General features: G+C 36.9%; 1 protein-coding gene across 2 annotated transcripts in view; it reads right to left on the bottom strand.

Annotated features, from left to right (window-relative positions):
• Positions 1 to 25,246, bottom strand: part of XRN2 (5'-3' exoribonuclease 2) — a 78,942-nt gene that overhangs the window by 16,180 nt on the left and 37,516 nt on the right. For both annotated transcript variants that reach the window (XM_045445470.1, XM_045445472.1), the window contains 8 exons: positions 24,809 to 24,881; positions 15,501 to 15,584; positions 14,303 to 14,400; positions 13,616 to 13,695; positions 12,355 to 12,411; positions 4,555 to 4,623; positions 4,326 to 4,457; positions 3,166 to 3,293 (listed from right to left, as the gene is read on the bottom strand). In XM_045445470.1, coding sequence (XP_045301426.1) covers positions 3,166 to 3,293; positions 4,326 to 4,457; positions 4,555 to 4,623; positions 12,355 to 12,411; positions 13,616 to 13,695; positions 14,303 to 14,400; positions 15,501 to 15,584; positions 24,809 to 24,881 — 721 coding nt within the window. The remainder of the gene's footprint in view (positions 1 to 3,165; positions 3,294 to 4,325; positions 4,458 to 4,554; positions 4,624 to 12,354; positions 12,412 to 13,615; positions 13,696 to 14,302; positions 14,401 to 15,500; positions 15,585 to 24,808; positions 24,882 to 25,246) is intronic.

Below are 25,246 nucleotides of genomic sequence, written 5' to 3'. Positions count from 1 at the left end.
ACATCAAACTCATGTCACACGGTATTGATATACAGTAAAACCTTGGATTGCGAGTAACTTGTTCTGCAAGACAAGCAAACATTTCCAATAAATTTTAACTTGATAAAATGAGTAGTTGATACGAGTAGTACGTGATGCTGAATGTCACATGATCACAACTGAGCCAATGGTTCTTGAAATTCGCTTTGATATACAAAGTGCTTTGGATTACAAGCATGTTTCTGGAAAGAATTATACTTGCAAACTAAGGTTTTACTGTAATTTATGTATTCAAAATAAATCAAGTTAAAAAAAAAAAAGACTTTAAAAGGTGTTAAGTAAGTAGCTGGGTGATTATGGTGGCAGCAAGCCCAGTGACTGGGCCTTAGGAAACATGAAATGGAAGGAAGCTGCATAATGGAGAACACATGCTTTTACCTTTGCTACTCAAACCTCTTTCCAAATCTCTCAAAGTTTACTAGACGCAACAACCTCAGGAATGCCACATAACCATCATCTTGAGAAATAACCTACGGAGATTATACTTGGCTCTAGCATTCTGTGTCTCAATTTTTTTCCCCACCTGGAAGCTGTGATACCATTATGGATAGAAGTGCATGGTGAAGAGCCATTAGATAAAAGGAACTGGCAAGGAATGTGTCAATAAACAGCTGGCCCTAACTGCGGAGGGGTGCCTAGGTGGCTGAGTCAGTTAAGCATCCGACTTAATGCTCAGGTCATGATCTCAAGGTATGTGAGTTCAGTCCCCATCAAGCCCTGCATTGGGCTTAGTACTGACAACTTGGAGCCTGCTTTGGACTCTCTGTTTCCCTCTCTCTGCCCCTCTCCTGCTCCCAAATGAGCATGCACATGCACTCTCTCTCTCTCTCTCAAAAATAAACATTAAAAAAAACCCAATAAGCTGGATGTGCTTTCAGCATTTACTAGTAAAATTTCAGGGCATAGATAGCTCTTTCAAAGGGACGAGACTCTTGTTGTATGTGGCATGGCTTGATAATATATATATGGAAATATACAGAAATGTTATTTGCTGAATCTTGGGGGGAAAGGAATTAAGTAAATTACTGCACCAAGCAGATCCCCACAAGACCCATTAAAAATATTCTGTACCCCTTCTGTGTTCATTAAATAGAATAAAACCGCTGAACTCCATGGTTTTCATGGAGTCTAATAATGCTCCATTCAATGTCAAGCCACACAGCATACAGAGAAAGAGAGACAGAATACACTGAACACAGAGGGCTCTGAGAGAGACACCTTTAGAACCCATTTCTTCCTGGATACTAGATTAGGAAAATCTGGGTGGGCTTTAGGTTAAAATATGGGTTTATAACTTAATTAGCATGCAAACAGTGGTAGGCACATATCATAAATACTTCGCAACAATCTTCACATTAATCTGGTATTTCTTTGACAACTCCAAGATTGATTTTTTTTTTTATTAAAAAAAAATTTTTTTTAATGTTTATTTTTGAAGGCGAGAGAGACCCCGAGTGTGAGCGGGGGAGGAGCAGAGAGAGAGCAAGACACAGAATCCAAGGCAACTTTAGGTTCTGAGCTGTCAGCACAGAGCCCAACGCAGGGTTTTATCTCATGAACCGTGAGATCATAACCTGAGCAGAAGTTGGACGCTTAACCACCTGAGCCACCCAGGTGCGCCCCCCCACTTTTTTTTAAACATTTTTTTAAATGTTTATTTATTTTTGAGAGAGAGAGAGAGACAGAGAGACAGAGAGAGAGAGAGAGAGCACGCACATGGGACAGTGGCAGAGAAAAAGGGAGACGGAGAATCCCAAGGAGGCTCCATCCGTGCTGTCAGCGCAGACCCTGATCTGGGCTTGATCTGGGCTTGAACTCCTGAACCCATGAACCCATGAGATCATGACCTGAGCCGAAACCAAGAGTCGGGTGCTCAACCACTTAACCAACTGAACCACCCAGGCACCCCTACAACTTCGGTTGAAAAAGATTTCTTACAGCAGCTCCCTCTATTTTTGTTAATTAATTTTCATGAAATATTTCAAGCATTCAGAAAGAAACTTAAATAAATGACACTTAGATTTAACAAATGTTAGCATCTTGCTACAGTCAAATCCCCCTGCTGCCATGCTGCCATTGTTTGGTTGGGTAGCAACCAGACAACTAGAAATGACCTTACAAAGAAAATGGTTTTGAGAACCTGGTACATGACTTCTACTTTCTTGGTAAACGAACACAACCACGGAACTCAAAAATAACAATATGGGGATACAGTTTAAAATTAATACAGAATCTATGAAAAGTCTAACCTTTAACTCTTTCTTCCCTCTGTCCACTGCAATTCAAATACCATGTAACTATTTTCTTTTTTTTTTTTTAAACAATCTTTTTTTTTTTTTTTTTTTTATTAATTTTTTTTTTTTTTCAACGTTTTTATTTTATTTTTGGGACAGAGAGAGACAGAGCATGAACGGGGGAGGGGCAGAGAGAGAGGGAGGCACAGAATCGGAAACAGGCTCCAGGCTCTGAGCCATCAGCCCAGAGCCTGACGCGGGGCTCGAACTCACGGACCGCGAGATCGTGACCTGGCTGAAGTCGGACGCTTAACCGACTGCGCCACCCAGGCGCCCCACCATGTAACTATTTTCAATGGGTAACACTTCTGGACCACTTCTGTGCACAAAACTGGTTACCAGGGGTTAGGGAAAGGCCAAGATTTTCATAGAACCAGAGTTAAAGGAGTATTAACTACCTAAAGCAATGCCTGGCTTTATCCTAAGGAATCCTGAGATACAATATGCATCATGAGAAAGGGATACTGTCATCTTTCAATCGATTAAGAGGTTGCAATTCCTTATCTAGCATCTGATTTAACTGCCCCAATACTTGTATTAATGAAGTAAGTAGCCAATCTCTCCACATATTTCTTTCTGCATACGTTCACTCTAGTAGAGTTACAGATGAAAATAAGAAATCCAGTTCATATTATTCAATTAGCTATACACAGCCAAGATAAAAGTATCTTCAAAATTTACATGAAGCATTCTCTTACAGTTCTCCTAAATTATGTTTTTTAAGTCCACTATCTCTGCCCTGATAAATCTTTTTAGCAATGAGATTAGGTTGGTTTACCTTTGTTGTAATATTTAACTTAGCATGTAAAATAATCAACTAATAAAAACTTACTTGACATGAGTTTTGGAATCTGGGCTTGTCCTCTCAACAGTGGCCTGTATAAGTTTCCCTGATAGGTCGCAGGTGGTGGTGCAGCATTGCCGTAAACGCCAGCCCCTGAGCCCCTTGGCATAACATGGCTGTAAAAGGACCCCACCAACCAGAAAACAAATTATAGATCTAGCCACCACATCATAGCTGACACAAATTAAATAAATGCTAGTAGTGGTCTCTTTACTACTAGATGTGATTAAGAGAACACAACCTTAAAAGATTTATAATTAACAAAGTTCAAAACAGTACCACGGATAGTAATGGTGACAGAATATGTTCATTTGCCACACCAAGGTTCTTAATTGGTAATTATTTAGGTATTTATTAATTACTTAATTACTAATTACTAAATTAATCAATATATTAATTACTTCATGCAAAAAGTTAGTCTACTTTTCTTTTTTGTATCATATTTCAGTTTTGTCCTTAAGGACCCATGCTGTTGCTATCACTGTATACATTGTTGCTCTGTATCTTTCTATTTTCAATTATATCAAACATTACCCTATAGTTGTCATAGTCTGCAAAATTATAATATGTACACCTACAGAATACCATAGTGACATCTTCTAGTTTACTAAACCATTCCTCTCATTGAGTATTACTATTATTGATAACAATTCATTAGAGATTTGGGCATATAACTTTATGCTTCTCTAAAATTATTTTCTCAGGACAAATTCCAAGGAGTAGGAATTTGGATCAAAGTTAAGAGTTATTGTATTGATCATGTATCATACTACGTACTTGTTACGTATTACGCATTACATATATGGTAATATATTGAGTAACACTTTAAACAGATTCTGCCGCATATTAATTCAGCTAAAACTTTCTTGAGGGTAAAGAGAATGTTTTATTCCTTTGAAATAACTGTCAGAAAGACAGCAAAACCTCTTAAGGGAAAATAACAGAATTCTCAAGCAATACACAAAGCATAATACATATACCAAAGAAACGGAAGTGAATTTTAAAAAATGAAGAAGAGCATAAAAGCATCAAAGTCATTAAAATATTTGCCAACTAGGCTTAAGTATTTATGACATAAACATTGACCTAATGCCTGTGAATGATTCCAAAAAAGCAAAATATACAAAGGATAGCAACCTACCACTCACCCCAAAGTCCTGAATGCAGCCTGATCTAGATGGACAGGCCGCCGGTCCCGACTGAAGCCAAGCTGGGGCTTCCACTGCCGTCCATTGCTGGACTTTTCCCAGTCACTTGGTTTCAGTACTGGTGCTGGTTTTCTGACCATTTGAAAATACAATATTCAGTACTGGGATAAACACTGTTCATACAAAATAAAACTAGATAGTTTATATTTAATGGCCACATCGCTGTTACCTTGCTCCTGGAAGCATTACAGCTTTAAAAATGTAGTCTTCAGCAAACTGTGGGTCTTTAAAATTAATACTAGAAGAGAGCAAAACACAATTTAGTGATTTTAATATTACCTTGGCTTAACTATTTTAAACTGAGGTACTTTTCATGTTTAAAAAAAGAGTAATTAAAATTCCAAAGTCTTCTCCAAAAATTCTTTTAACTGATAATTTCATCAAATGGCTGAATATCTCCTTCCCCAAACTAATCGCTAGTACACAGCCTTCATGTAATTTTCTGTGTGGGAAGAGCCATGCTCTCACTAACTGTGGGTGACCACAGACAAAGGACAGACCCTGCCTCAACTCTCGAGAAATACCAACAGGATACTGGAGATAGATGGAAGAGGTTTGCAACAACAAAAAATTTCAAAAAACGCCTTTCATTCTGTTTAGTGTAGGGCGAAGACTTTCCCTCTAGCATCTTAGGGAAGATTAGCTCTTGTCACAAAAATAAGATGCAAATGCCACCAGAAACACTTGCAAACTCAGAAAGTGAACACAAATAATCTACGGAGAAAAAAACATTAAATTTCCCAGTTGGAACCCTGTATCATGCTCTATTAGGATGTTTCTCTTCCTTCAGGAATGGTCACACTTTGAAAACTACAGAGTGACTTATTTTATAAGTCTGTACTCTTGTTGGACTGTGAATATAAGCTTGATCAAGCTTCCTTTCTGGTGGGGTGAGTGTGTCCCAAAGCCTGGTAAGTACACAAGTTTTCCTTTTGACACAGCAGCAGTTAAGACTCTGGATACATACAAGGTTTATACCTAAGGATATTCACAACATTAGTATTCATGTTGAAAAACTACAACCGGAATGTATGAGTAATAGCAGAGTGGTTAAAGAAACTAAGGTTCTCCCTAAAAACGGAATCCTCAATTGACATTACAAAAAATTTAGTAAGAGAACACCCACTGACATGGGGAAAATACATATACAACAGACTAGACATATATTCACCAAAAAGTTATCAGTGATGTGCACTGTATTATCATTGCCTTTCCTTCTCTGTGTTTTTTTAGTATTTCCAAAATTCCTCCATGACTGCAATCAGTTGAAAAAGGTTTTATTCAAAAAGGTTTTATTGAACTGGTTGACATTTGAGACAGCTAACTTTTTTTTCTTCAAATACTGCCACTTTATATTATTAGGGTCTATTTTCGTTGCACTGGGATTTAACTGTATATTTTAAGTACAGAAAAATAACTTCATTTATAATAAAAATGCGGAGTTCAAGAGCAGCTGAACAATACTTCATTTACTCAATCCATTCCTCTTACAACTCACTCTTCACTGGCAACCGCCTTTATCTCAAATATTCTCTACTGGGCAAGGTGGCTTAGGGCAGTGTTACAGGTTTAAGAGGGTGGCAGAGAAAATGGTAGTTAAGTACAGGAGTTCATTAGGGCCTTCTAGGTACAAAGTAAAGACAGAAAATCGGTAATAAAGCAACACTTGCAACTGAAGTGTCTCAAAGCAGGTATCTTTGTGTCAGCAGGGCTTTTCGGCAGTTTACCAAACAAGCTTTAAGAGTTCCCACAGCACACGTGGTCTCAGAGTAGTGTGGGGGCACAAATGGCGGCCAGGGAGCAACCCTGCTTCTCCTTCTGTTAAAGGAAATAAGAAATGTTTAATAATATTTTCATAAGGAATAAAAGTGGAAAGGGCAACAACAGGTGCAGAAAAGATGCTGAGTCAAAGCATGTGTATGCACATGCCTTCCATACATGTCTTTGTGTGGGATCAAAGCATGTGTGTATGGAGAAGAGGGAAGAGCATTCTTTCACAGGGGACCAAGGAAAACATCATCCAAGAGGCCTTGGTATAAGGTGGGACAGGACTGGTTACCAAATGAGAGAGGAAATAAATATAACCAAGATGTGGAAAGGGGTCCCAGGACCAAGGAATAGCTCAGTTGAATTGGAACAGCAGCTGTATGAAAGTGATCTGAGTGATTACATCCTCAATTCTCCCAAGAAAGATTCATAACTAGTTCCATTCTAAAGGAGCAGGACGACACAAACCAACTTGTTACACACAATGAATGCTTTAAGTTCTCAAGCCTTAACTCCCAGGTGGAATCTAAGTTGGAAAGAGCTAGACTGGAGCAAAAAAGTTTGTGAACAGAAGTGGGCAGGAAGACAGGCTGCCTGAACTGGGTTAATGTCCTCAGGAGGCTGTCCTGAACACAACATGAGTGAGGGAGTAAATATAATCAAGGAGGCAATTCAAACAGAACCTCCTGGCAACAGTGTGTCAGAGAGCAGAGGGAGAGAACCAAAAGAAGGTCTTCAACATAGTCTAGGCAAGGGCCTTCAATGTGTGCTTGAGATGAGAATGCTGGCAGACAAAAGAAATGGCAGGGCTGCAAGTGGAAACACATTGAGGTGAGGGCTTGAGATGAAGATCTGCAAGTCATGTGCAGAAAGACTGGAAGCTAAGTGAAGGAAACAGCAAAGGTAAGGAGATAACCCCAGGGTCACAGGGATAATCTCTCCTGAAGGACAATGGTTACAATCAGAGATTTAGTAAGACAGCTGAAATCAGTGTTTGAGAAAACAAATCCATTTATTTATGAAAGATGCAGTTTACTGTATGTCAACTGTTCCTCAATAAAACTGCTTTAAAAATCCCATCCTTGGGGTACCTGGGTGACTCAGTCAGTTAAGCACCTGACTCTTGATTTCAGCTCAGGTCATGATCTCGAGGATCATGAGTTTGAGCCTGTCACTGGGCTCTGTGCTGACAGTGCAGAGCTTGCTTGTGATTCTCTCTCTCCCTCTGTGTCTGCCCCTTCCTTGCTTGCACCCTCTCTCAAAATAAATAAATCAACATTAAAAAAAAATTCCATCCTTCATGCTCATGCTCTAAAAGGGAAAACATTTCCAAGGTAATAGGAAAAAAATCTCCAACATCTCCCCTACTTCCTCTCAGAACCAAACTCCACAAAGTGATCTATATACTTAATAGGGAGGGAACAAACCATTAGGAGACAGGGCGCATCTAAAAATAAGTTTGGAGGTCCCTATTGAAGGGACAAGGGATACTATTTTTGACCTCAAAGATTAAAGCATTCTTTTCCCTTGGACCTTTGAGTACAATTTGAAGACTTACTCTCTCCTAAATGAATTAAGCTTTCACTGGTTGAGATATTTTTTTAGTAATTTGTTCCCAAAAATATATACTAAGAACTATTACATTTTTAGAAATTAAAGAACAAAAGAAGCTAAAGCACAACTCAACTGTATTTTTCCAATGTGATAACATCAGCCGCAACTTAAACAAACATCTCCAAAAAGAGAAACACGTAAAGAGGCAGGAACTCATTAGGCAAAGTCCCAAAGGGGAACTGTATTGAGATCCAAGCTTTTAAAGTTCCTTCATTTTTTTCAGGTTTATTTATGTAAGTAATTAAAATTCTTATAGACAGAGAAACTAAAATAATAGAAATTATTTTATTATAATAAAATATATAAGTAAAAATAATAGAAATAATAAAGAAAAAATGCAGATTACTCTGACAAATTTCTACCACCAGAAACAAAAGAGCTTAACTGTAGAGAGCACCAGGGGAAGGAAAGCAGTATCAGGGAGAGAAGACAGAAGCAGCTTCAGGGAGGAAATGAGTTAACAGAACAGCTTATACATTCAACAGACTGCCCAGCTAAGGTAAGAGAACTGTGTTTAGATGTACACTGCTTCATCCAGCTTCATCTAATTCTGTAAACAGGACTATTTTTCACCACTTCTAGGTGGCACTGTGCTGACTCATCTAGCACAAACTTCTACCCACTGAGAAGCCCTGCCCCAGGAGAAGTATGATGGACCCTTCCCTTGGTAGGGAACTTCCCTATTATTTCATATAATCACCTAATTGTTATCAGAAACACACTAAGGACAAAAATATAAAAATTGTAAACTTAAGCATGGTTGAAAATAACAAAACTGAGCAGTGCTTTCATCTGTATCACAAGTAGCACTTTAGACACTATTAGAAGAAAATACTACAGCAAAGTCTCAACAGGAAAGGAAAGGAATGTACAACACCCCTTTCCAACTCAATTCACTTTAAGAATTACCCTTAGAAATGCTATTTTAAGTACTATTACTGTTTGAGAGTGCTAGTACACTTCACAAAGGTAGCAGAAAACTCTAAATATCAAGTTACTGCCTGCACTCCCCATTTTTACCCCACCTTTCCCTGATACCTTCTGTAATTAATGCTAAATCAGCATACCGATGCAAACTGTTCTTGTAGGGAAAACTTCATGATTCATATACTTGACATTTTAAAGCACTTAAAGAGTTTATAGGACTTAAGATGCCTTTTCTGACATTCTGTCAGAAGTAGCTAACCAGGTAGTGGAAGATAAACCCTTCCAAAAGTTTTCACCATCAAGTCTGTGACTAACTGTATATACTCCTCTTCCTCTAGGCTTCTGATTTCAAATCACCTGCTTGCCAGCCCTGAGCATTATAGACACTGCAGTAACAGTTACATTAAAAAACTCACATTTTTAAAAAACCTCCTTGAAGAGATAAAACACTCTATCCCTTTCCTGATTCATCCAAAGGTGACTACAGAAAGTTTGAGAAACACTTCTCTGAAGAAATAAGGGCTCCTGGAAGGCTCTGTAAAACACTGGGCTTTGATACTATGAACACTATGAACAACTGGGCTTTTACACAGGTTCAGAACTATGCTAGGTGCTATGAGAAAAAAAGAAAACTAAATGCTGCTGATGAAAATAACACACAAGAAGATTATATAAATTACAGATCACCTTGTAGAACAGAAGAAAAGCTATGAAGGATAGGCTATAAAGGAACGGGCATTCCAAACAATGAGAGGAAGATACAGAGGTTAGTGTGATAGTGATGGGAAGAGCATGGTTACAAGGAGGAGGGAGGTGTCTGTGAGCAACTGCGCGGATTTAAGCACAGAGCGATGGCTCTGCCAAACTGTGACAGACCTCGACAAAGCAAAGTTTAATTCCACTGGCACTCTAGAGCAAAGATTTCTGAGGACTGGTAGTGCTTTTAAGAGAGAGAAGACTTATAGCATATGCCAACAGAGTCAGTGGGAAGGTGAAATCAAATAAATCAGCTGGGAAGTCACTATAGTAATTCAGGAGAAGAAACTATAAAATAAAGGAAAAAAAACCCTACAAAATAGGCCCACTGGGAAGAGCCAGGGATAAAAAATAACAGGGGAAAAAAATTCCAGAACAGTGGTGTAGATACAGGGATTATTGTAGAATGAGAGGCTAAGCACATGGAATGTAATATAGAACTAGAGGCTCCTGAGTCTGGGCAACTGCTCAGAGACAGAAAAGAGAGATCAGCCAGGAGAACAAGTGACAGGCACTGAACAAAGAAGTATGGAACACTGAATGTGAGGTAAAACAAAGGTGTTGTGTGTGTGTGTGTGTGTGTCTACTCCAGAAGAACAGAAAATTGTGCCGCTGCAGTGGAAGAGAACTTCCCTTTAATTTTAAAATCATATGAGGTTGTATATACTTATGAGGTTTTATATATTTAAAGTTAACAAACAATATTCTAAAGATATTACAGCTAAGCAAATTACAATGGTGAAATGCAGGATGAGGAAAATTAAAGGGGATAGCTCAGTTCTATTCAAAGTTAAGCTACTAATATACTGACTGATTTATGGGATCAGAATTAGAAAAGAATAAAAGATTTCCTAGGTCACAGCCACCTCTATTTTCGAAGGGTCCTTCTAGGAACTTAAACACTTCAACAACCTCTCTCATACACTTTCCTACTCATACACTTTCCTACTACAAGTTAAGACCAATGCGATGGGAAGAACACACCTACACTCAATGGTTTCTCTGATGTGGAATGGAATACCAGATGCACCCAAACAGAGAAGGGAAAAGATGCCAGGAGTCAAAACAGAGAGAAATAACTGCAACTGGCACCGGAGGCTGCATTCATAGATTTTCCCTTATAGAGCAAACACAACACTGGGATGAACAACAAGCCCCCAAACAAACACACACACAAAAATATGCAGTAAACTGGATCAACCTCATTACCCCTCAGGGGAAACAATGAAAATTACCTCATAAGGTAAAAATTAATGTGGTCTTTCACAAATCTCTAGGAAATTAACTCAAATCAATTTTATTATGAAGCTTTTTTCAACATGTACCTGAATATACACGTAGAGATTTATCTTATACATCAGATAATCTTGTAAACATAACGGATACCAAATAATACCAAAGGCCCCTCAGGCTCATAACCAACCAACACTAACAACACCATACAAACAGAAGCTACAGGATTTGTCAATTTTGTAATTCTTCCCTTGGACAAGTTTCTCTATCCTAATTAGAAAGGTAAGTAAAGTTAACTACTTCTAGAGGGCTGGGCAGAAAGGCTCTTGAAAACATGCAGAAAAACGGAGGAGCACAAGCAAACGTGACAATCCGAAGACGGATCCAGTGGGATTAAATGACCTGAAGCACCACTGCAAGGCAGAGACCCCAAGGGTGAACACAGAGCATCCTCAATGGATCTGCCCAAACCAGACTATTCGTGAAGGGCTCAAGAGCTTGGCTCACAATTCTAACTCCACCCATAACAGAAGAGCTCAAAGACAAAGAGCTAGAACAAATTATGTGTAAAGATAAACAAAACATGTGCGTAAAGATAAATAAAAGCAACTAATCTAGAAAGATTTTCCAAATTCTGGACAGTTTTTTTTTTAAATAAAACTCCTTCTCACTTGTTGGGATGAGCACTGGGCGTTGTATGGAAACCGATTTGATAACAAATTATATTATAAAAAAGAAAAAAGAAAAAAGAAAAAGAAAACATCACATTCAGTCTATCACCACAATAAATACATACATACATACCTCCTAAAATTGCAGGTGCTACCTAAATCCATTAAGGATAGGAAAATGAACATGCTTTCACTTTATAATGATAAATCTAAAATGTTTCCCAAGAATCAGAGAAATAGTATGAGTGGGAAATAGTCTTCCCACACAGCCTTTTACAAAATCCTCGAATCACTAAGATGTGTTTGCCTTAGTCTTGCCTGAAGACTGCAGAAAATGATAGTAACAAAAACACTCTTGTCAGGATTAGTAATTACATACACTAATTAAGCAAATAGGAATTTGTTGGTTTTTAATTCTAAACAATCATATTATATTTTACACACAGAAAATGCTGTCATCATGCAAGAAATGAAATATAAGTAAGTTTTCCAGGTAGCAGAAATTAGCCCTTTAAGTTTATATATTAATTGTTGGTAAAAATTTCCATAAAATCATTCTATCTCAACCAAAGTAAAGGATGTAATAGTTTTGTTTTTAAACTCTGCAGAGCCACAACTGTAAATATAATTAAAATAATCTGTTGTAACACAGTGAAGCTGTGTGGGCCTCTGGGGTGTAGAGGTCTGTTTGCTCCTACATACAACTACTCCTAGAAACTCCTACTTTCTACCTCCCACTTACTAATCCGGGAAGAATTAGAGGTTGTCAAGGGAAACCAGAAAGCCGAGAAGCAAGCTTGTTCAATCAGTAACTTTAACAATATACATAATTTAAAGTCAAGAGGCTCTGTTCCAAGGTTTGCAACACAGGGACTCTTGAATCTCAAAGCATTGGTAGATTAATAGCTGCCATTTCCTTGTGATTCAGAGGTCTTTTTAGACTTATTTGCAAGTTACAGAGCTGTGTTTTGGTCAAATGACGTGAATTTTGGAAGACTTACCTGATTGCAGTGTTCTGTGCCAGATCTCGTAACATGGGGACAGGAGAACATACTATTCTAAAGACAAGGAAGACAGTTAAGTTGTAGCCTTCTGGATACGTGGAAGTAAGATATTACTTTAGGAAAGAGAACTCATTAAAATGTACCAACAAAAACAACATAACCAATTATAGCTTTCAAAAGGACCCTGTCTTCCTTGTTTGTAATCTCCTTAACAGAGAACTATTTTCTGCAAAAGGCTCCTATCAGAATTTGTAAAGGATACAAACAAATCAAAAAAGGGGCATCAGGGGAACAAATAACCAAACAGAAGAATAGAACAGGCACTTTTTAAATGAGGAAAACCAACTGGTTAATAAATATACCATATGGCATTTGATTTCATTAGTAATCAGAGAAAGGCAACTGTAAGCCAACAGGCATCCACTAAATTGACAAAAATTAAGGTGATGACAATTCCAAAGGTTTGCAGGAATGCAGAGCAACACCTCTCACAAACTGCCACTGAGATTATAAAATAGTGTAATCACTTTGGAAAACCATCCAATATTATGTAGAAAAGAAGATACACATACTCTGTGACCAAGAATTCCCAAACTCTGATCTCAGAACCCCTTTAAAACATTCCTAAAAATCAAGAACCTCAAAAAGCTTTTGCTTACATTGGTTATGTCTATCAATATATACCTTTTAAAAATTAAAACTACAAAATTTCTGAAATACTAATTTAAAGATAACAATAAACCTATAACATAAATAACATTTTTAATGAAAAACTGTATTTTACAAAATGAAAAAAAAATAATGAGAAGTGTCATTGTCTTACATTTCTGAAAATTTCTTTAATATCTGGTTTAATATCTATCTTAATAGCTGGATTCTCTTATCTGCTTCTGATTTAATCTCCTAAGATATCTATCACACTACATTCAGTTTCTGGAAAACTCCATTGTACACTCAAGAGAGAAAGAGAGTGAGAAAAGCAAATATATCACAGCATCTTAGTATTATCATGAAAATAATTTTGACCTCATGGATCTCCTGAAAGGGCTTTAGGAACCCCCAGGGCTCCCTATACACAGTGACACAGCCACTGGGTTGAAGAGCTGGGCTCTCACCCCAAGTCTTTTTCATAGTGCAGCAGGTTTTCTGTTGTTTTGTTTTCTCACTATTACTAGAAAATAAAACATGTAGGCAACAAAGACAAAATGCTAACTAAACTTCTTCCCAGTTGTACCAATTTACACAAATGAATGCTTACTGATCTGGAAGAACGGCTTCTTCATCCAAAGAAAATTTTCCTTGCATTCCATGACATAGTTCAGGAGGTACATCCACTGGCTGTGGAAAAATGCATTCTTGATCATATATCCAGAAGAATGGAAAGCAGGGACTCACACGTCTACTTGTACACCAATGCCCATAGAAGCACTATTCTTAAAAGCCAGGAGGAGGAAACAACCCAAGTTCCCATCCACAGATGAATGGATAAACAAAATGTGGTATATACACACAATGGCCATTAAAAGAATGAAATTATGACACCTGCTACAACATGGATGAACCCTGAAAACATTAAGCTAAGTAAAGTAAGTCAGACACAAGAGGACAAATACTGCATGATTCCATTTATGTGAGTTACCAAGAACAGGTGAATTCTTAGACAGAAAGTAGAATAGAAGTTACCAAAAGTAAGAGGAGAGGAGAATGGAGATGTATCATTTAATATTGTTTAATGGATACCCAGTTCTGGAACTGGACAGTGGTGATGGCTGCACAACACTGTACACAGACTTAATGCCAAAAAAATCACACACTTTTTAAGGGTTTTTAAAAAGTTAAAATGGTACATTTGTTTCTGTTTTATCAAAATTTAAAAAATGCATTTCTGATTAATCAAATAATTACACTGTCTAAAAACACCTCATGATGGAAAAAGAGACCATACCTCTGTGGAACCTGTCTGATAGAGCTCCAAAATGAAGTCGTGAAGTGGGTGATGTTTCCCCACAAATAAGACATCGCCTCCAAGACTGTTTCTTTTAGCTGGGAGGAAAGTAAGGAAAGAATAAAGATCAAACAATTACATCTGCAAGCACAACTTTTATGAGAAAATGAAACATCTAAATTTTATTTTATTTTTTAAAGTTTATTTATTTTGAGAGAGAATCCCAAGCAGGCTCAGTGCTGTCGGTGCAAAGGTTGACACAGAGCTCGATCTCACAAACCGTGGTATCAAGACCTGAGCTGAGATCAAGAGTCAGATGCTTAACCGACTGGGCCTTTCAGGTACCCCAAGAAACCACCTAAATTTTTAAAACTTAAGTATAAAGTTTACAAAAAATAATGTAAAAGTTATAGGCCAAAATGTGTGAAGCCTCTATAAAAGAAAAATAATTTTTGACAATAAGGTTTCAAAGATCAATGACTATCGGAAAAAATTATCACTAAAAGATATCTGAATATAGTATTGTAAGATAAGGGACAAAGTTATCTGTACAGAACTCATTTGCTTTCTTTAAGAAATATAAAACCATTTCATGAGGAAACCCAAACAAATTATACCATCTGATAACAAAGACTATTCTAAGGATGGCTGACAGAGAAATTATTTCTATAGGTTTATCATACTGGTGTTAAATAAATTTCCCAATAGAATCTAGCTTCCCAATTTCCCAATACTTTTAACTATCAGTATTAATGACAAAATGCCACTGTTTGTAATAAAATAACATTTTAGGTTAGCAATCTGAGAGAAAATGCCTGTGTTTGAATCTAACTTTTCAAGCAAACTGTTATTGAGGGGAGATGAAGGGAAGGAGGATGGAGGAAACTAATACAACCCAGTATGGAAAAATACTTTTGTGTGTATGTATCATACAAGAACCAAAAAGTCAAAGGATATTCTTGAAGTGCTGCTTTTTAATAAATCTAACAAACACTTGTGAGTTAAAAAAATTATAATTACTATTCAATTTATGGATAATAAATTCTAAGAAGCTGACTTTTCTTATAAAGAAAACATCAAAAGTTTAGGCCTTTATGTGAAATTTGACAAGTGGAAGAAGAGTCTAATTTCATAGGGAAATATAAAGTCTGTATGATATAGACTCAATGTTGAGATCAAGTGAAAGTACAATTCTTACTCTCTTCTGGAGTGAGGTCTGGGTACACCTCTTCTAGAGCAGCTCGCAGCCTTCGCTCATCCACAAAAGGCAACAGAGCAACACCTGGGGGAAAAATGCACACCAACCACCCAGCTATTAGGATCATCCAAATTCCATTTATCATTGGTCCAAATAAACATTTCTGGTAGAATATCCTTGCTGATGTAAAAACACTTTGAAACTGAACTCTATTTGGTCAAATCTCAGATGCAAATACTTCCCATGTGGTGAGAGAAGACAAAAGTTCTATATATTTTCCATCCTTAAAATGGCTCGTAAGAGGGGCGCCTGGGTGGCGCAGTCGGTTGGGCGTCCGACTTCAGCCAGGTCACGATCTCACAGTTCGTGAGTTCGAGCCCCGCGTCAGGCTCTGGGCTGATGGCTCAGAGCCTGGAGCCTGTTTCCGATTCTGTGTCTCCCTCTCTCTCTGCCCCTCCCCCGTTCATGCTCTGTCTCTCTCTGTCCCAAAAATAAATAAACGTTGAAAAAAAAAAAAATTAAAAAAAAAAATGGCTCGTAAGAGCCATGTTTGCAGAATCTTAAGTCTATGATGATAAAATTTTTAAATTAATTGAACAAGTAGCCACCTGGACACGAGTCTTTGTTCTCGCCTTACTTATGAGGATGCCCTTGGGCAAGCCAGTTAATCTGCCAAGGGCTTGAGTTTGTCCTTTCATCTTTCTGACTTGGTTTTCAACTAAAATACTCAACTAGAATAAATACATGGAATGTCTTCCAGCTCTAAAACTTCACAGTATTTTGTTTACATTTTAAAACCTAATAACTAATTTATATGTAAGAAGTTTTTAGAGACTTGCTTAAATAACTGTGGGGAGTATTCAGGCTGAAAACTGTTCTCTGGAATGTGCCAGAATTAAGGTAATTGTTTTATTTCAATCTGAATTCATAATTTTCAAAGAAGCACACCAGTAGTACAATGTCTATTACTAGAAAAATATATGAAGTTATTCAACCAAATGTGTATGTTGTACTGTATACAATATAAAGTCTTTTGGCTAAAAAATTTAAAACAAATGGCAAAGAGTAATGCTAAATAGAGCTAAATAATTTTGAAACTACTGACAGTCAAAACTGCTCTACTTGTGATTGTTCCCTTTAGAATGAGAAATGAAAGGCTCCCCAAGTTGTCATTAATTACTTAGCTACCATATTTTCAAAGTTTAGAAACAAGTTCAATTTCATTACCTAGTAGGGAAACATGTATTTTTTTTAAAGTTAAAAAGAAACTAACTTCTAGTGTGAAAAGTGATTTCAATATTAACATCTATCATCTGAGTTAGGCTATTTCATTTACTGGTAAACATCTACACAGAAAAAAAATGTAGGGAGCTTTTCAAGTTTTGTTTAGTCATACACTTAAAACCCAAATTATCAAGCAGACATTCCATCAACTCCAAAAGCCAACTCCAACTGGTCAGCAGCTAATGACAACAATAAGGTTATTAAGCAAAAAATCAGCCCTAATGGCCAGGGTGGGAAGAAATGCATTATACTCAGATGTGATAAAGTTAGTGCCTGAGTGAGCTGATAGTAAAAATGACATTACAACCTAAAATTTTCCAGAGTGCTTATTTACAGGTAACCTAAGTAGCAGTAAAACTTAGGTAAACATAGTGCTCATACTCTCTGTGTTCAGATCTTAGTTCTATTGCTCTGTGACTTTGATCAAAATACTTAAATTCTCTGTTCATATATAAAATACACAACATTCGAAATGACTATGCTATATTTCTCTTATATAAATTAACTAAATATAAAAACACAACATTGAAAGTACACATGTTCAACAAATGTGTTTTTTTTTTTTTTTTTTAAAGCATGTGTATTTATCTTGAGAGAGAGCTCAGCAGGGAAGGGGCAGAGACAGAATCCCAAGCAGGCTCCGCGCTGTCAGTATGGAGCCTGAAGCAGGGCTTGATTTCAAGAACCATGAGATCATGACCTGAGCCAAAATCAAGAGTCAGATACTTAACTGACTGAGCCACACAGGTGCTGGAATATTACATGAATACTATAAAAGAACAACATTGCACGTTCAATAAATGTTGAAAATATACCCAGATATATTTTATTTTCTATCATTTTAAGATGCACTCAAGTTAGGCAAGAACTTAAATGTTACCATTACTTTCGATAAATTTTAAAGACATATGAGAACAGTACTAAATTTTACCTTAAAATTTTTTTTTATGTTTATTCATTTTTGAAAGACAGAGAGATACAGCACAAGCAGGGGTGGGGTGGAGACAGAAGAGGGGGACACAGAATCCGAAGCAGACTCCAGGCTCTGAGCTGTCAGCATAGAGCCCAATGTGGGGCTCAAACTCATGAACGGTGAGATCATGACCTGAGCCAAAGCAGGACGCTCAACCAACTGAGCCACCCAGGCACCCCTACTAAATTTTACCTTAAAATATGTTGTGTTCTTGCTACAGTCTAATAAATGAAAATACTTACACAAAATATAAAAATATTAAAGGCCTGAATTTCAGCCCACCCTAAAATTCATTTAGAATCTCAAGGGACCCCAAATACCCAAAACAACTTTGAAAAAAATAAATAAAGTTGAAGGACTCCCACCACTTGATTCCAAAACTTTCTAAAGCTACAGGAATTAAAACAGTTTGGTACTGGCATAAGATTAGGAATACCAGGCAGCGAAACAGAGAGCCTATCAACAGGCACTCGGATACATGGTCAAATGATCATCAATAAGGGTGCCAGGACCATTTGATGGGAAAAGAGCAGTCTTTTCAACAAATGGTGCTGGGAAATGGATATCTACAGCAGAAGAATGAAATTGGACCCTAACTTTACACCGTATACAAAAATTGCCTCAAAATGGATCAAACCTAAATGTTAAGACCTAACACTATAAAACTCTAAAGAAAACAAGGAGGAAGCTTCATGACACTGGATACAGCAATGATTTCTTGGATATGACAACAAAAGCACAGGCAATGACAAAACAGTCCAACAAAAATTGGACTTCATCAAAATTTAAAGCTTTTGTGCATCAAAGGACACTATCAAACAAAGTAAAAAGACAGTCACAAAATGGAAGAAAATAAATGCAAAATCTTATATGAGACTAGTGTCCAAAATATAAAAGTACTCCTACAATACAACAAAAGCACAATTCAAACATGAGCAAAAAACTTGAATAGACATTTCTCCAAAGATGTAGCTAAGCACAAGAAAAGATGCTCAATATGACTAATCATTAGGGAAATGCAAATAAAAAATATAGTAAGATCCCACTTCATAACCATTAGGATGGCTATTACCAAAAAAACAGAAATAGACACAAATAAATGGAAAAGATAATCCATGCTTATGGATTGGAAGAATACTGTTAAAATGCCCATACTATCCTAACCAATCTACAGATTTAATGCAATCCCTTATCAAAATATCACTGGCATTTTTCACAAACTAGTTAACAAGGAATCCTACAATTTGCATGGAACCACAAAAAACCCAAATAGCCAAAGCAGTCCTGAGAAAGAACAAAGCCAGAGGTATCACACGCCCTGATTTCAAACTATACTACAAAGCTACCGTAATCAAAACAGTATGGTACTGACATGAAAACAGACATATAGACCAACAGAATAAAACAGAGAGCCCAGAAAACCCCCACACGTATATGGTCAATTAATTTATGACACAGGAGGCAAGAATATACAATGGAAAAGAAGAGTCTCTTCAACAGATGGTGTGGGGAAAACTGTAAAGCTACATGCAAAAGAGTGACCATTTTCTTGCACCATACACACAAATAAACTCAAATGAATTGCAGACTTGAATGTAAGACCTTAAAGCATAACACTCCTAAAAGACGGTTCTAAAACCAGACAAAGACCCCACTAAAAAGGAGAACTACAGAGCAATTTCCCTAATGAACATGGATGCAAAAATTCTCAACAAGATTCTAGCCAACTGGATCCAACAATACATTAAAAGAATTATCCATCACAACCAAGTGGGATTTATACCTGGGATATAGGGCTGATTCAATCAATGTGATACATCATACATCAATAAAAGAAAGAACAAGAACCACGTGATCTTCTCAATAGATGCAGAGAAAGCATCTGACAAAATACAGCATCCTTTCTTGATAAAAACCCTCAAGAAAGTAGGCATAGAAGGATCATACCTCATAATCATAAAAGCCATATACAAAAGACCCACCGTTATTATCATCCTTAATGAAGAAAAACTGAGAGCTTTCACCCTAAGTTCAGGAACATGACAGGGATGTCCACTCTCACCACTGTTATTCAACATAGTATTGGAAGTCTTAGTCTCAGCAATCAGACAACACAAAGAAATAAAAGGCATCCAAATCGGCAAGGAGGGAGTCAAAAGTTCACTCTTCACAGATGACATGATACTCTATGTGGAAGATCCAAAAGATTCCACCAAAAAATTGCTAGAACTGATTTATGAATTCCCCAATATTGCAAGATATAAAATCAATGCAGAGAAATCGGTTGCATTTCTATACACCAATAATTAAGCGGCAGAAAGAGAAACCAAGGAATCAATTCCATTTACAATTGCACCAAAAACCATAAAAATAAACCTAACCAAAGAGGTGAAAAATCTATACACTGAAAACTATAGAAAGCTTATGAAAGAAATTGAAGAAGACACACAATAAAGGAAAAATATTCCATGCTCATCAATTAGAGGTACAAATATTGTTAAAATGTCGATACTACCCAAAGCAATCTACATGTTCATTGCAATCCCTATCAAAGTAACACCAGCATTCTTCACAGAGCTAGAATAAATAATCCTAAAATTTGTATGGAACCAGAAAAGACCCCAAATAGCCAAAGAAATACTGAAAAACAAAGTCCATCACAATTCTGCACTTCAAGCTGTATTACAAAGCTGTAATCATCAAGATAGTATGGTATTGGCACAAAAACAGACACAAGATCAATACACACAATAGGGAACCCTGAAATGGACCCACAAACATACAGCCAACTAATCTTTGACAAAGCAGGAAAGACTATCCAATGGAATAAAGATAGTCTCTTCAGCAGATGGTGTTGGGAAAACTGGACAGTGACATATAGAAGGATGAACCTGGACCACTTTCTTATACCATACACAAAAGTACACTCGAAATGTATGAAAGACCTAAATGTTAAGACAGGAAGCCATCAAAATCCTAGTGGAGAAAGCAGGCAAAAAAACTCTTTGACCTCAGCTGCAGCAACTTCTTACTCAGCATGTCTTCAGAGGGAAGGTAAACAAAAGCAAAAATGAACTACTGGGACCTCATCAAAATAAAAAGCTTCTGCACAGTGAAGGAAACAATCAGTAAAACTAAAACACAACTGACGCAATGGGAGAAGATATTTGCAAACGACATATCAGATAAAGGGTTAGTATCAAAATCTATAAAGAACTTATCAAACTCAACACCCAAAAAACAAATAATCCAGTGAAGAAATGGGCAAAAGACATGAACAGACGCTTCTCCAAAGAAGACATCAGATGAAAAAATGCCAACCGACACATGAAAAAATGTTCAACATCACTCATCATCAGGGAAACAAACTAAAACCACAAGGAGATACCACCTTACACCTGTCAGAATGGCTAACATTAACAACTCAGGCAACAACAGATGTTGACAAGGATGCAGAGAAAGAGGATCTCTTTTGCACTGTTCGTGGGAATGCAAGCTGGTGCAGCCACTCTGGAAAACAGTGTGGAGGTACCTCAAAAAATTAAAAATAGAACTACCCTACGACCCAGCAATTGCACTAGTAGGTGCTTACCCAAGGGATACAGGTATGCTATTTTGAAGGGTCACATGCACCCCAATGTTTACAGCAGCACTATCAACAACAGACAAAGTATGGAAAGAGCCCAAATAGCCATCGATAGATGAATGGATAAAGAAGATGTGATATATATATACAATGGAGTATCACTCGGCAATCAAAAAGAATTAAATCTTGCCATTTGCAACTACATGGATGGAACTAGAGGGTATTATGCTAAGTGAAGTTAGAGAAAGACAAAAATCATATGACTTCACTCATATGAGGACTTTAGGATACAAAACAGATGAACATAAGGGAAGGGAAGCAAAAATAATATAAAAACAGGGAGGGAGACAAAACATAAGAGACTCTTAAACACAGAGAACAAACTGAGGGTTGCTGGAAGGGTTGTGGGAGGGGGGATGGGCTAAATGGGCAAGGGGCCTTAAGGAGGATGCTTGTTGGAATAAACACTGGATGCTATATGTAGGGGATGAATCACTGGATTCTACTCCTGAGATCATTATTGTACTATATGCTAACTAACTTGGATGTAAGTTAAAATTAAAAAAAAAATAAAATAAAAAAAAAAATCCTAGAAGAAACCATAAGCTCCTTGACTTCAGTCTTAGTAATAATTTTTTTTTTTTTTTTGGCGAGTGCCCTCAGGCAAGGGCAACAAAAGCCAAAATAAACAAAGGGGACCACATCAAACTAAAAAGCTTGTGTTTCAGTGAAGGATACCACCTACAAAGTGAAAAGGCAACCTACTGAATGGGAGAAGGTATTTGCAAATCATACATCCAGTAAGGGGTTGATATCTAAAATATATAAAGAACTTGTACAACTTAATACCAAAAAAACCAACTCAATTAAAAAATGAGCAGATGTGAACAGATATTTTTCCAAAGACATGCAGATGGCGAACAGACACATAAAAAGGTGTTCAGTATCACTAATCATCAGGGAAATTCAAGTCAAAACCACAATGAGATATCACTTCACATCTTTAAGAATGGCTATTATCAAAAAGTCAAGAAAATAACAAGTGTTTGTGAGAATGTGGAGAAAAGGGAACCCTCATACACTGTCGGTGGAAATGGACACTGGTGCAGCCACTATGGGAAACAGTATGAAGGTTTCTCAAAAATTAAAAATAGAATGAATGTATGGTCCAGCAATTCCCACTTCTGGCTCTTGATCCAAAGAAAACAAAAACACCAATCTGAAGAGATATATGCACCCCTTTGTTTACTGCAGCATTATTTACAACAGCCAAGATACGGAAGCAACCCAAGTGTCCTTAGACGAATGGGTAAAGAAGATATATACAATGAAATAATTAGTCACAAAAACGAATGAAAGCTTACCATTTCCAAAAACATCAATGTACCTACAAGGTATAATGCTAAATGAAACAAGTCCCAACAGAGAAAGACAAATACTGTATGATTTCACTTATATGTGTAATCTAAAAAAAAAAACCCCAAACAAATGAGCAAACAAAACAAAACAGCAACAGACTCATAGATATAGGAAACAAACTGTTGGTTACCAGAGGGGAAAGCAGGTGAGGGGGCAGGCAAACTAGATGAAGTGGATTGAGAGGTATATGCTTCTAGTTATAAGTCAGTCATGGGTATGTTACACTGCATAGGAATACACTCAATAGTACTGTAATAACTTTGTATGGTGACAGACGGTAATGAGACTTAATCATAGGAATTATTTCATAATGTATAAAAATAGCAAATCACCATGATGTACACCTGAAAGAGGGTATTATATGTCAATTATACTTCAATAAAAAATACCTAAATACGTAAAAGCCATTTACCGAAGAAAGAAAATAACAAATGTTAGCAGGGATGTGAAGAAATTGTAGCCATTGTGCATTGCCTCACTTTTCCTCCGGATGATTTATACTACAATGGTATATACAGAAAGCAAGACATCTGCACACTTATATACTTACTTACTTGACATTTACATAAGTATACTTATATACTTATATTTTTACTTCACTCCCTTTTATTCTCCTATGCCTCCACTCCCTGTAATCAAAGCATTCTCCACAAAGCACCTTCAAAAACAATCTAAGACTCCAATCCATTTACATATAACAAAATATGACCACAGAGCATACTTGCTAACCTCAATCAATGGGTTGCATTTCCCATTATCATTCCATTAAAGAAATAATGAAATGTCTTTCACTACATAAACCAAAAGTCAACCCTAAAAATCTCATAAAATGATTTTCAAATGAATACCCCTTTGTCTCACAATTCTGAGTCATGTTATTGGTCATCTGCACCAGAGGAAATAACCAAGGAAAAAGTAAACACATAACTTTACCAAATTGATTATCTTAGAAAAATATATGGGGGAAGAAAAGATTAAAATGATTGCTGAAAAGGGCTTTGGCATGAAATAATAGTTGACTTACTGTGTGACAGAATTCTTTATTGTGTTTTACATTCAGTCATCATCACACATTTGCTGAGTGGTAAACAGCACCTTAAATTTAGTAGTACTAATTTAAAATTGACATTCTTATAAAAACTATAAACAGAGGAATGAGAAAATAACAGCTAACTAAACAAACAGGAAATGATTACTGTCAAGTATTTAAAACTAAATTTCTTATACATTTTTCATCTTCAAATTTCCATGGGGTATAAGTGAATCTCCACATGGACACAACCATGTTTTTTTATTTGTCAGCAATCTTACAAGGTGCCAATGAGCTACAGACTAGGAGCAAGTCCCAAGTCCCATTAATCAATCACAAAAGAGACAAAAGACAATGATTAATCTCTTTCAGTCTAATTTACTGTTTATCAGAATGTTACTAATTACTACTAATCACTGATAATCCCAGGTCGGATGGAAAAAAATGACATTTTCACATGTAATTCTTAAAATATTTACTTTTTTAAATTATTTTTTATTATGTTTCTTTATTTTTGAGAGGCAGAGAGAGACAGAGCATGAGCATGGAATGGGTAGAGAGAGACAGAGACACAGAACCCGAAGCAGGCTCCAGACTCTGAGCTGTCAGCACAGAGGCTGACACGGGGCTTGAACTCATGAACCGTGAGATCATGACCTGAACTGAAGTCAGACACTCAACCAACTGAGCCACCCAGGCGCCCTAAAATATTTATCTTTTTAAAAAAACTTTATTATTTTGAGAGACAGAGAAAGCGTGAATAGGGGAGGGGCAGAGAGGAAGACAGAATCCCAAGCAGGCTTCAAACTGTCAGTGCAGAGCCTGATACGGGGCTCGAACCCATGAGTGAGTTCATGACCTGAGCCACAGTTGGACGCTTAACTGACTAAGCCACCCAGGTGTCCCAAAATATTTCTCTTTCACAGAAATTCTTTCATCCCATAAATCATGTTTTCTTACAGTTTACCAAAAAGAGAAAATTATTTTAACAAAAAGGAATAACGTCTAAATTTTACCTTGCCATGCATATTTCTTCCCATTCAAATCAATAGCAAAATCTTCAGGGTAGAAGTCAATTATACTAGAATCCTGTATCAGGGAGAAAAATAAAGATTCAAAACAAAAGTCACACATGCACGAGTTATAAAGAATTTGACATTTCTTTCATTCATGTTATCAGGCCCGATGAGAAAATGAGGTTTTATTCCTTCAAAAACTCTTGTTATTAAGATATCAAGTCATTAACCCCAGTAGTAAAACAAAATTAACAATTTTATTTAAAAAATGGGGGGCGGGAAGGCATTATTATAGAAAAATTTTAGAACTGACAACTGTGAACCCAAGACAGTCAGTGAAGAGTTTACAGACTCTAATAATTCCTACTTCATGCCAGGGTCTCCCCTGCTTTCTATCTGGCACATAAAACAAGCACAGAGATGATCTGAGGTAGCCCA

This window comes from Leopardus geoffroyi, chromosome A3 (genome assembly GCF_018350155.1).
Source record: "Leopardus geoffroyi isolate Oge1 chromosome A3, O.geoffroyi_Oge1_pat1.0, whole genome shotgun sequence".
Classification (NCBI taxonomy): Eukaryota; Metazoa; Chordata; class Mammalia; order Carnivora; family Felidae; genus Leopardus; species Leopardus geoffroyi.
This window is presented reverse-complemented; position numbering and strand designations above follow the sequence as displayed.